Source organism: Cyanidioschyzon merolae, chromosome 18 (assembly GCF_000091205.1).
Source record: "Cyanidioschyzon merolae strain 10D DNA, chromosome 18, complete genome".
In the NCBI taxonomy this organism is placed as follows: Eukaryota; Rhodophyta; class Bangiophyceae; order Cyanidiales; family Cyanidiaceae; genus Cyanidioschyzon; species Cyanidioschyzon merolae.
The window spans coordinates 589518-601492 of NC_010144.1; the positions used below are offsets into that span (position 1 = coordinate 589518).

An 11975-nucleotide genomic window follows, 5' to 3' on the forward strand; every position below is an offset into this window, starting at 1 on the left:
TGTCGAGTTACACCCGGAAACTACCAAAAGAATGAAAGCGTGCTCTGGGTTGCGGATTTGCATGCGCACTGCTGCCGGAAGCGAGCAATTCACTCAATGTCCGCAGTCACTCTGCGTGGTGCTAGCGATTCTTTAGGTCAATTAGAATTGAAAGAGGTTTCCGAGCAGCTTCCAGAGAAGGACGCTGCGAAAGCATCCCCTATCGAAGAGATTTCATGCAAGCGCAGGTTGCTGCTGCTGAAAATTGGATAACGCAGCTGGTGTCGATGTCTCACCATGATGCTGGCGAGTCAACGAATGCGCTGCATCCGTCAGCTCGGAAGTGCCATCGCGACACACCGCTACCGCGGTATCACCCCGTGAGCAGCGCATGTTGCTTGCGCACCGGATATGGAGCGCTGAATGCCTCCTACGTGCACGCTATTCAGTGCGTGCGGATACACATGATACTCAGGATCGGCTGCTTCCGTGATCTCGATCTGCCATCTCCAAGTTGGCCATTTTGCTTCGCGCACAAATCGCTTATCATGATCATTCGTCAGTTTGCTCCGCTACTTCTCCCACTCGAGGACGACCTTGCCGGCAGTTCCGCTGCCTGCGACTTTGAACGCTTCCTCGTACTCGTGCGCCGGAAAGCGATGCGTCAGCACCGGTTGGATGCGTTCCATGAGGCCGCCCACCAGCATGTTGATCATCCGGTACCAGGTCTCAAACATCTCGCGCCCGTAAATTCCCTTAATGGAGAGCCCCTTGAAAACAACGTCATCCCAATTAATGGGAAAAGACTCACTCGGTATCCCGAGGAGTGCAATACGACCTCCGTGATTCATCGTCGCCAGCATGCTCCGGAAAGCAGACGGCACCCCGCTCATCTCGAGACCTACATCGAAACCTTCGGTCATACCTAGCTGTTTCATCGCATCGCGAAGCAGATGCTCCGTATGCTTGGAGTCATCTTCCATGCCTAGACCAGTAGCCGGCTTGCCCTGGCTCGTATTGATCGCCAGCGTCGCACCGCATTTTTGCGCTAGTGAGAGGCGCTCATCACGTACGTCTGTTACGACGATGTGCCGTGCCCCGACGTGGCGGCAGATTCCGGCTGCCATCATCCCTATGGGTCCAGCGCCCGTAATCAAAACATCCTCTCCAACCAGGTCATTCGCCAGTGCCGTATGTACAGCGTTTCCCAACGGGTCCATGACAGCACCCCAGATATCCGGGATACGGTCAGGTAGTCGGACAACATTCCGCGCTGGCACTGCAACATAATCTGCAAATGCGCCGTCACGATTCACGCCTACGCCGAGCGTATTTCGGCAGAGGTGTTGGCGACCCGCTCGGCAGTTTCGGCAGAAGCCACAGGTCACGTGACCTTCTCCAGTGACCCGGTCGCCAACGCGCAGCGGTACTTTTTGTGCCACTTGATCACCGAGCGCAGCGACACGCCCGACGTACTCGTGACCCACAACGAGAGGAATTGGAATCGTTCGCTGTGCCCAAGCGTCATACTTGTAGATGTGAAGGTCCGTCCCGCAGATTGAGGCGTGCGTCACGCGAATGAGCACGTCATTGGGACCAACAGGCGGGACTGGTTGATTCTCAACCCACTCAAGACCGGCCTTTGGAGCCTTTTTCACCAGCGCTCGCATAAACCTTCCGACAGACATGAATGAAAGCTCTTTTTGGACGCTGCAAACAACCTAAAACTAGTCGATAGACGACGCGTACGAGGTCTGTATCGCACACGCGCGATGATCGCTCCAGCAACTGCGCTCGACACGGGTGCTTTGCCGATCGCCGGCGTCGGCGTCGAACACGCACCTCTTATGAAAAGCGGCGGCATCGGCGGCATCGGCGGCATCGGCGGCATCGGCGGCATCGATGATCGATTGCAAGCCGCTTGAGCACATGTGCGTTTCGCCCAGAATCAGATACGCCGCTGCGCGTTCCTGCATGGACGTTGCAATTGCACGCACTTTCCCGTGACCTCCATGTCGTATTCGTGCTGCACGACGTCTGCGGTGAGCCCAGCACTAGGATGTTGCTGGATGTGGCATCTATTCAACAAGACGGCTTCGTTGTGGGATCGGTGATTCTGTGAGGCACTCGCGAGATGCAGCGGATGTCTACTTCCACGGCTACCGACAGCGTATGCGCGCATACGGTGGTTGCTGGTTGGATGCATCGATCATGCAGTGCAAAGGTGCGTGCCGCTTCGGGGTGACGTGCTTGCGAGCACCTAGTCGTCTCTCTCTGGACCATATCTCACTAGAGAGAACAGGAAAGAGGCATAGACAATGATTCTGCAAGGCACCAGGCGAACGCCGTGCAGTACTCGAGCACAGAACGCCATGAATCGAAAGCCTGTTGCCGCGATGCAGAAGCGTGCGTCGCATTCGCGATCGCCCGCTGTCGCTGATGCGTCACAAGCTATCCGATGTCGTGTGCGACAACAAGGCACGTGCGGTGCGAGTAGCGCCGAGGATCCTGTAGCCGGCCGCGTCAGCACCGTATGGCAGAGAGGCGGCAGCGCTTTCAGCGCCATAGCCTCTGCCCATGGCAACCGCAGCAGCGGAAGATCGTCAGAGATAATAGACATCCCATTTTCCAATATGAAGACCAACCTGGTGCCTCTGGGCCAACAAAGGGCCCGGAGCGTAATCGTCATCGCTTCTCGAGTTGCTGATATTCATCTCGCGTACCAGGCATGGTGGTACGCATGATCGCTCAAACGCCGCAGGAAACGATGCCCTGGTAGCGATCATGCGACGCGCACGCGTCCTCGAGCAGAGCACATCCTCCGCTTTATCGAGTTGGTGCATACTGCTCGTGTCCAGTACGTCTTCTTTTTTCGCAAAAAACCATGTTTGTGCACGGGAAAGCACTGAATGCAGTGAGTGTGCGACAAAACGGGCGAGTTGTATGTCTAGCTGAGCGGCCGCGAGGTTCCGGCGGAACGGCTCGCATCAAGCCCGCTTGGGCTGGCACCGACGAGTTGCTGTCGAAGCTCACGAACTTGCTCATTCAGACACCGTGGGTGTATCGCATTCTGAAGAAGCAAGCAAAAGCGGTTATGGTACGGACAGCAGCGTCGCGTGGCATTGACTGGAGCGGTTGTGCTGCTGCTTTAGAAGAAGCGGGTGTTTCAAAGTACTTTGCACCGCGCACAGACCTGGTGTACCCCGCATACTACACCAAGCCGTTTCATGCGTACGATGAGGGAAACTTGTGCTGGCTGGCCGCGTATGAGGTAGAGCCGGCAACCTACGCCATGGCGCTTCGCGTATGGCCCCAGGAGCGGGAGCTTTCCTGGCGAGACGCCCAGCGACGTCTGCGTCACTGCTTTCTTGACCAGGTCACGCGCTTCATGGCGGACCCCGGAGACTTGCGAATCGACCGTGTGCGTTTCACGCTGGATGTTGGCTGTGGCGCTGGAATCAGCACACGCTTCCTCGCAGAGTACCTGGCGCGCAACATACCCCGAGACGACGCTTTGCGCGTGCTCGGTATCGACCCGTCACCGTATTTCCTGGCCGTGGCCAACTTGCGGAACGAAAAGGCGAACGCGCTAGATGTGCAGAGACTTCCGCCAAACGTTCGCATTGAATACCAGCAAGCATTGGGCGAATCGCTGCCGCTTGCTGACAGTGTCGTGGACCTGGTTACACTACAGTTCGTCCTGCACGAGTTGCCGCGAGATGCAGCCGAGTCTGTCTTTCGTGAGCTTGTGCGAGTCACTCGAGACCGTGGCTGCATCGCAATGGTGGACAACAACCCGCGCTCGCCCGTCATCCAAAACTTGCCGCCGGCGCTCTTCACGCTTATGAAATCAACGGAGCCGCATTCCGACGATTACTACACTTTTGACGTGGAAGCATGTTTGCGCCAGATTCCCGGGATCGAACGGGTTCAGGTGACGGCATGCGATCCTCGCCATCGTGCCATCCTTTGCCGTGTTCGTAAATCTACGTAGCGAGTTTCTCACTGGTTCAGGTGACTTGATCGTACACGAGACTTGCACCAAGACTAGCCCAGCGCCCGCTGGGCGAAGCCTAGATATACCAAGGGAGCTAGAGACGACGCACCCAAGTCGCACACGCCCCCAGAGCCTGCACGCGCCTGAGATACGGGCGAAAGAGCGTCCGTCCGCGAGCGCGAGTGTCCCAGTGAATGCCAACTCGTTTTCCGAGCAGACCCCCGAGACGCCACGACGCCCGGCGATATTGCCGTCGTTTGGAATACGAGCGGAGCAAGAACCCTGAGCAGTATCTCATGGCAAAGCGGAAACATCCAGCGCTGTGGCGCGGGAGGCCCTTGTCGAAGCGTATGCAACGGCTCGCCCGTCAGCTTGTAAACGGTCGGATCATGATGGATGCGCCCATCAACGTTGCTCAGGAGGCGGCGTTTCCCTCGTTAAATAGCGCTTTTGACGATCAGCGCGTTGTGTTACAGTCTTGGGCAAAGCACCGTTTATCGAATAGAAAACCGATCCTCACTAGAACTCGCACTGATCCCATGTGCCTGCTGCGAACATTTCTCGTCAACACACCCAAACTCATGGCGCGACTCGTAGACGACTGCGCGGATACCCAAGCGAAGCGGGCGCATGGGCATCCCAGAACTAACCGAGGGTAAACCCTCCGGCGTTGGCAACAACCGGTTTCGGCTCCTGCAGAGGTGTCGTATCTGCGCTCTAGGCCCTCGCTGCGCAAGCGCTAGCCGCTACCGACGACAAACCGAGTTATATCGCGGAGCACAGGTCGCCCAGCCTCTAAGAAGGGCTCTGTGCTCGGACCTCGATAGATCGGTGCTCGCCGCACATTTGCGGCTGCCTCCGAAGCAGTACTGTTCTGGGCGGATGGTCTATTCGATCCTGTTCCTGTCAAAGATCCAGACCGCTGCATAGCGTGCTTCACTACCCTAGCTGCAACCGAGTGTTGCAAGGCAAACGCGAAAGCGCTTTGATAGCACCGGGGTGTGGTGCAGCGGTGTCCCCAGCTGAGGTTGAAGGGAAAGCGCGCGCTCTCGTCCATGTGCCGCTGGGCTTACGGATTACAGACGCCGCGATCGACCTCGACAGACTGTGCATGTGCCGCTGGGCTTACGGATTTCGCGCGTAGCGATCGTCCACTGGAGGCACTGCTGCGATTACGGATTTCGCGCGTAGCGATCGTCCACTGGAGGCACTGCTGCGATTACGGATTTCGCGCGTAGCGATCGTCCACTGGAGGCACTGCTGCGATTACGGATTTCGCACGTAGCGATCGTCCACTGGAGGCACCGCTGCGATTACGGATTTCGAGCGTAGCGATCGCCAGCTGGAGGCACCGCTGCGATTACGGATTTCGCGCGTAGCGATCGCCAGCTGGAGGCGCTCAGGTACCGCCGCGCCGCCGCCGCCGCTTCCACAGAACCTGACAAGCGCTGCTTCTAAACTGGAGCCGTTCTCTGCGCTCTGGGGCGGTACACGCCCGCGCCAGCGCTCTTCTATCTTCTGTACAGCACCAGATCATGTACATCACACTGGGTACTTTTATAACCCCGAACGCGCTGTTCGTTCCGAAAGCCTCATTCGAGGCACAGGCGTTTGCGCGGGGGCGACTTGACGGGCGCTGGCACCCGGCGGTCACTCGGATTGCGCTGCGGGGGAACAGAGCATTGCGCCAGCAACAAGTTGCAAGACGAAGCGCAAGCCGCTGGTTCATGGGCTTCCACGACGAGTGCGGGGTTGTCGGTGTTATGACACCGCTGCACAAACCGGCGTCGGACGTGCCCGCACGCTTGGCCTACTTTGCGTTGCACGCTCTGCAGCACCGCGGACAGGAAGGTGCCGGGATTGTACTATGGGAACCCGATTCCTCGGACGCTCAAGTCAGTACCAAAGGTCAGTTGCGTGAGATCAAAGGCCTCGGGCTGGTCTCCGAGGTATTCACGGACGCGATTTTGGGGGCGAGTCGGGCGGTTGCAGCGCTTGGACACGTCCGCTACTCCACGGCCGGCGAGAAAAACATTCGAAATGTGCAACCGTTCACTGTGAAGATGCGGCACGGTCAGATAGCGATCGCTCACAACGGCAACTTAACAAACGCTGAAGCGCTGAAGCGAGAACTCGAGGCGCGGGGCACCATTTTCAATACATCGTCGGACACGGAAGTTATTCTGCATTTGATGGCACAGTCGGTTCAAGGAGGATCCGCTGATGCGCGTACACGCCTAACCGACGCGCTCGGTCGTGTTGACGGTGCTTACTCGCTGTGCGTCCTCACGGCAGGACAACTTATTGCTGTGCGGGATCCGCGGGGATTCCGTCCCTTGATGCTTGGTCGAATATCGGAAACTTCGCCAGCCACTACGACTGGATCACCCCCGGACGCCTCGATGACGACGTGGATCATCTGCAGCGAGTCGTGTGCCTTGGACATGGTTGGTGCAGAGACCGTCCGTGAGATTGAACCGGGCGAGCTGGTGGTTATCGATCGCGCCAGCGGAAACCTCCAGTCGTTCTTCCCGTTTCCACGGCAGCAACGTCGCGCTTGCATTTTCGAGCACATCTATTTCAGTAAGGTCACATCGAATGTGTTCGGCCGATCGGTGTACCTCTCGCGGTTTCGATTTGGAGAGTTGTTAGCACAAGCAGCACCAGTCGAAAAGGGGGCCGACTACGTCGTTCCAGTGCCGGACAGCGGCATTGCTGCCGCCCTCGGATTTAGCGCTGCGAGCGGGATTCCCTTCCAGATGGGCATTTCGAGGAGCCATTATGTTGGTCGAACCTTTATCCAACCTACCCAGGAGATTCGCAATGCAGGTGTCATGTTGAAGCTAACGGCTGTCCGTAGCCTGATTGAGGGCAAGCGCGTCGTTGTTGTGGACGACTCGATCGTGCGCGGCACCACGAGTCGCAAGATTGTACACATGTTGCGCGAGGCTGGCGCTAGCGAGATCCATTTGCGCATCGCTTGCCCGCCAATTATAGGCAGCTGCTACTACGGGGTCGATACACCGAATCGCGAGGAACTGCTCTCGTGGCGCATTCCAGACTCACATAAGGCTTGCGAGTGGATTGGAGCGGACTCTTTGGGATTTTTGTCCCTCGAGTCGCTTAGATCCTTCCTGGCTGATGAGAGCGGGGACTATTGTTACGGCTGTTTCAATGGCCAGTATCCAGTTCTTCCGGTCGATGCCTGAGATGAAGGAAGCCTTTCGAGGCGAACGTGTAGCATGGACGCAATCGCTTGTGTGTCCGTTGTGTCGCGATACCTTGGTATGACCAGATTCGAAACTGGCGAGTGCTTGTTTCCAGCTGTGTCGAAGTGACGCACGTAGATGCATTCGCCCGGAAGCGTGCGTCTTGCCAGGAGCCAGCGGACAGCTCGCCGTTCCGACGTCGTCTTTTCGTCTCTGGACTGGCACGGCTACGGACCTCGGCGTGTCCATGGGCGTGGCATCGTGCGCATGTATACATCGCCGTTGCGCCTTCGGCTCAGCGCTGTCTCCAGTTATACACCATGCGCGCTGCCAAAGGCATCAGGATTGTTTTCGAGCGATTTCGCGGGGAAACAACCCAGAGAGCCCATGCGTCGCGACTTTGGGGAGCGGTTTAGATTGGCTCAGGAATGTAAAGGGTACGCTAAACCGCACCAAAAAGCCAGGTTGTTCGCGAGGCATGCGAGCAGGCGGTGTACCCCCGAGAAAGCCGACGATTGGACGGTTTATGTATGTGCGAGCACGCTACGCTGCACCCGCAACACCGCGATTCGAGACGCCTCCGCCATTGTGCAGCAAGCAGACAGTGCCTTGTGGCAGTTCGGAGCAGCTGCAGGTGCCGGGGCACAGCATTGCGCGGCAGACTCTGGGCATAGATGACGGTGGACGCACAGAGGCTGCAACCGTGGCCTGCTGCGCAATACCTGCAGCAATGATGGGGTGCTGGACGCTACGTTGGCATCGCGAGTTCTGGTGTCTACCACGACACACAGGAGGATGCCTCTCTGGAACGCAGCTGTTTAGAGTAGGTTGTCCAGTGCGTTCGTTGCTCCGAGAAACGCGGTTACAAGTAAATGAAATTCCCGTATGGTACCGGAACTGGCCTTGGAGCTGTCGGAGCAGAGACTGCAACCGACACTCGCCTCTGTGAGCGGTCTGCGAGCCAGCGCCCAAGCACACCTGGAAGGAGTTGCGTCGTCTTGCCTCCGGGTTCCTGGACAGAAACGTTCACGAGCACGAGTGTACCCTGTCGCGGTGGGCACGGCAGTGCGCCGGCGCACCTGTCCAGCGAACAGTTGCGCGTGAGCCTGTCGAGCGTGCGCCCGCACCAGTGCCTGTCCGACTGGGAGCACGGCTCGCTGAACGGCGTGCCTACGCTTCACGTGTGCCCTCAAAAACAAAAGCTTACGCCGCGCGGGAATCGAACCCGCGTCTAGACGATGGCAACGTCTTAGGATACCACTACCCCAGCGGCGTTACAAGGCACTGCGATGACTTGAAAATTCAGCATCCGAAACTAGATATAAAGGCATATGACGCCATCGGACTGCATGGCGTGGACGGGCGCGATGCTGCGCACTTGCGCGCACGCTGCTTGGGTGTTCCGTTGCACAGCATTTTGCCGAAGCGAGTCCGGAGACGCAGGCTCTTGATGGTGGCCTGTTTTGCGAACGAGGCTTTTCCTGGTATCAGGAGGCTCGGTCACTAGTCATTGCGCGGTTTGTATGGTCAGTGGCTGCCCAGTTGAGTGGAAACGGACGCGGTCGGGTGGACACGCCCACAGACACCTCGAGGCCAGCGTGCACCTGAAGCACGCAGCACTGTGCATGCGTGCACCTGGACAGGTTCGTTGGGCTCTGAACAAAAATATCACCTAGGTTGTCTCGCTGGTGCGAATGCGGGAATGATGCGGGGCACCGAACCTCGCTATAAGCTCTCCGCGCGAGGCTTGTATCCGCACAGCTGATGTGGCAAACAACGACGGAGGCGACGCCTACTCACTGTGTGCTGGTGTTCATATTGCGAACAAGCACGTGTGCCATGAAATGGAGTAGACCCATGACCTTCCCATGTGCTGGCCCATTTTCCTACTCGTTGCGACCTGCGAACGAACTTTTTAGGTAGTTCAGAACAAGTTTAGCGTTTCTTCTATGCTGAATGTCATGTGAGCGCAGCCGCCCGTTCACTGCACCACCGCCATGATCCACCGGGCGGACGCGGATGTGCTTCAGCCTTGCATGCCTGGTAGCAGCCCGTTCGCGGTCATCGGCAGGAAACTCGCCCCGGAATATCCGTTGCAGACTGTGTATGTTCTGCAAATCGCGCGAGCGCGAAACCTACTTGTATGCACGGAATGAAGCATTCCGCAGTCGAGCGTGACCCCGGCGCGAGGCCCTCAAAGTTTGGACATAAACTCGCCGATACGCACGGCGCGGCGCTCCTTCATGCTCTTTCTCGCTGCGTAAGCGAGCACCACCGGCATACGCCCATCCTCCCCGGTCACCGGCACCGCCTTTCCTTCCATAATGCAACGCACAAAAGTCTCCATTTCTAAAGCGTAGGCATCGCGATAGCGGTCCATGAAAAAGTTCAGTGGCAGGTCGCGACGTACACTCGCACCATCCTGCAACGTCGCATTGTTCGGAAAGTTATTCGCAGTGGACACATTTCCCTTCGATCCGTGAATTTCAATACGCTGGTCGTAACCATAAGCGGCTTTTCGACAGCATTCGATCGTACCGATGGCGCCGTTCGCGAACCGCAGGGTCACAATCGCGGTGTCGATATCGCCCGCTTGCTCACCGATCTGGGGATCCACCAGGTTGGCTCCAGCAGCAGCAACGACTTCCACGATTTCTGAGCCCATCGTAAACCGGGCCATGTCGAAATCATGCGTCATCATGTCAAAGAATAGGCCCCCAGACTGCTTCAAGTAGGCAAGCGGAGGTGGCGCAGGGTCACGTGAGATGATGTGCAGTGAGTAGGGCTCGCCGATTTCCCCGCTGGCGACAGCTTCCCTTACCCGGCGGAAGTTCGCATCAAAACGCCGCTGAAACCCTATTTGCATCTGGACACCGGCGCGCTTCACTTCCGAAAGCGCGTTATCGATGCGCTCGAGGTCGTAGTCGATCGGTTTCTCGCAAAAAATCTGTTTGCCTGCCCGCGCTGCTGCCACGATGATTTCGTAGTGCGTGTCTGAGGGCGAACAAATGATAACAGCGTCCACCTCAGGTGACTGGACAACCTCCTGCCAGTCTTTGACTGCACGCGGGATGCGAAACTCTTTCGCCGCCGCCTGGGCAGCCTGCTCGATAAAGTCCGCAATAACCACGACCTGCGCGAGGTTGCTCATGCGAGCCAAAGCCGCGCAGTGAACACGACCAATTCTCCCGGCACCAATGATACCAATTCTAACTGGTCCCCCCCTGAATTGAGCGACCGCTTCCATACCTGTTTGACTTCGTGTGTAGCGCAGCATGCTCCTGTGCGCGAGCCGTAACCACAGCGCCAAGCGTAGCGCATTCGCCGTCTCAGCGCCGGGGTCCAGGGACGCTCGTCGATTGCTCACGGTATTTAGGCGATGCATCGAACTTGAACGTCCGTGTGCGCGATGCTAAAGGCAACAAAGCGCATGAACGCTTTTTTCGCCGAGACTTGAGCGCCTCGATGAATATCCGGAAAAGCCTCGTGATTCTGGAGCGTGCATCAGGTTTACAAAGAGCGAACTTTCGACGGAATCGTTTCGCTTTCAGCGTGCACATAGTGCTGAATGCGCAAGACTTACGGTGGAAACAATGCCGCGCACGCGGGGGCGAGAGACACAGAGAAAGCCCGAATTCTGGCAAGCTGCAAGACACTGGTGTGGAGCGGTTCAGGAATCCAGAAAAACCTGGAACGCTGCATGTATAGAATGCGAATGGTTTTCCGGCGCTGTCGACGAACGACCATGAGACCATGATTTTCCACGAGCCGCATGTATGGATTTTCTCGCAGAGAGCACTATCCCAGGGCCAGAGCGACAATAGAAGAGGTCCTCGGAAACGGGTGCACATTCCAAAGATTCCGTCCCTGCACGCTGTCATCAACGAAACCAGCCTCTGTGGGCTATTTCTGCGACTGGTTCCTTTTTTTCCCGCTCGTATCCCCAGCTTGAGCCAGCTAGGTAACTTGTGCTTCTCCAGCTCGACTGTCAGCAGTCACAGTATGTGGACTGAAGCACCAGAATTCCAATTTCGCTGGTTGCTTGTGTCTTCTGCGCGTTTCACGCACAGGCCGTACTTTCGAGCCGCACCTCGCTGCCAATGTTCATCTTCTTTTCATATAACATCGGAGCGTCTTGTGCAGCGATAACACTTTCATGCGGTCGGGATGTTTCCCTATGTCCACCAGAACGAAGCGTTCTCCGAGCGCCACCCCGAAGCGCTCGAAAGCTTGCTTTATCGCTCGCGACCTGCCCGGGACCGATAGCGGTGGCCCGTGTCGATGCCCGCGCCGCCTCGGAGTCCCGCGCACGGCACCCAGAGGAACATTGCATCCCTCGGATGTCCCTTTTGTACATGATCAAACGATCGCCAGCAGCGCTCGCGATATGCTGTCCATTTATTCCGCTCATATCCAGATATGTACTTTGGAGATCGAGTGCCACATCGCTTCACACTGCGGCAGTATGAGCGCGTCGGCGTCGTCGCCGAGCAGCAGCAGCAGCAGCGCCAGCAGCGCCAGCAGCCACAGAGCGTACGCCTGCAGTCGACGCGGCGCTCGAGGGCATTTTCGTGGCGAGCGCGCGACGCAGGATCGGAAGCCCTAATCCAGGCTGCCAGGACGTTTAACGTTGCCTTCTTCGTGCTATTTGACGGACGTGTGGCACTTTGCTTCGAACATTCAGCATATTGAAGTCTGCTTTGAACAAGTAGTCCACTGACTGAATAGTAGCACGCGTTACGCGAGCCGTTTCACGCTACAAGCGCGGGGAAACCTTCTCCCGTGAACGG

General features: G+C 57.4%; 4 protein-coding genes and 3 non-coding genes across 7 annotated transcripts, besides 1 other annotated feature; 3 read left to right on the top strand and 4 right to left on the bottom strand.

Moving 5' to 3' along the window:
* Window positions 1–551: 551 nt before the first annotated feature.
* Window positions 552–1667, bottom strand: CYME_CMR237C (threonine 3-dehydrogenas; the record flags this gene model as incomplete). The annotated part of the gene is made up of 1 exon (XM_005538446.1): window positions 552–1667. One exon carries the CDS (start codon window positions 1665–1667, stop codon window positions 552–554), a length of 1116 nt encoding a protein of 371 aa, XP_005538503.1.
* A 1196-nt stretch (window positions 1668–2863) lies between these two features.
* Window positions 2864–3973, top strand: CYME_CMR238C (hypothetical protein, conserved; the record flags this gene model as incomplete). The annotated part of the gene is made up of 1 exon (XM_005538447.1): window positions 2864–3973. One exon carries the CDS (start codon window positions 2864–2866, stop codon window positions 3971–3973), a length of 1110 nt encoding a protein of 369 aa, XP_005538504.1.
* Window positions 3111–4928: a sequence feature (possible transcribed region).
* Window positions 4929–5511: 583 nt separating this feature from the next.
* On the top strand, window positions 5512–7185 carry CYME_CMR240C (amidophoribosyltransferase; the record flags this gene model as incomplete). The annotated part of the gene is made up of 1 exon (XM_005538448.1): window positions 5512–7185. The coding sequence occupies one exon, from the start codon at window positions 5512–5514 to the stop codon at window positions 7183–7185; it is 1674 nt and encodes a 557-aa protein (XP_005538505.1).
* On the bottom strand, window positions 6756–8418 carry CYME_CMR241T. The gene has a single exon (XR_002461620.1). It is a non-coding gene; the product is annotated as a hypothetical transcript (transcript).
* On the bottom strand, window positions 8390–8460 carry CYME_CMR242R. The gene has a single exon. It is a non-coding gene; the product is annotated as a tRNA-Gly (tRNA).
* A 129-nt stretch (window positions 8461–8589) lies between these two features.
* Window positions 8590–10289, top strand: CYME_CMR243T. The gene has a single exon (XR_002461621.1). It is a non-coding gene; the product is annotated as a hypothetical transcript (transcript).
* CYME_CMR244C (probable dehydrogenase) lies at window positions 9380–10570 on the bottom strand (the record flags this gene model as incomplete). The annotated part of the gene is made up of 1 exon (XM_005538449.1): window positions 9380–10570. One exon carries the CDS (start codon window positions 10568–10570, stop codon window positions 9380–9382), a length of 1191 nt encoding a protein of 396 aa, XP_005538506.1.
* Between the last annotated feature and the right edge of the window lie 1405 nt (window positions 10571–11975).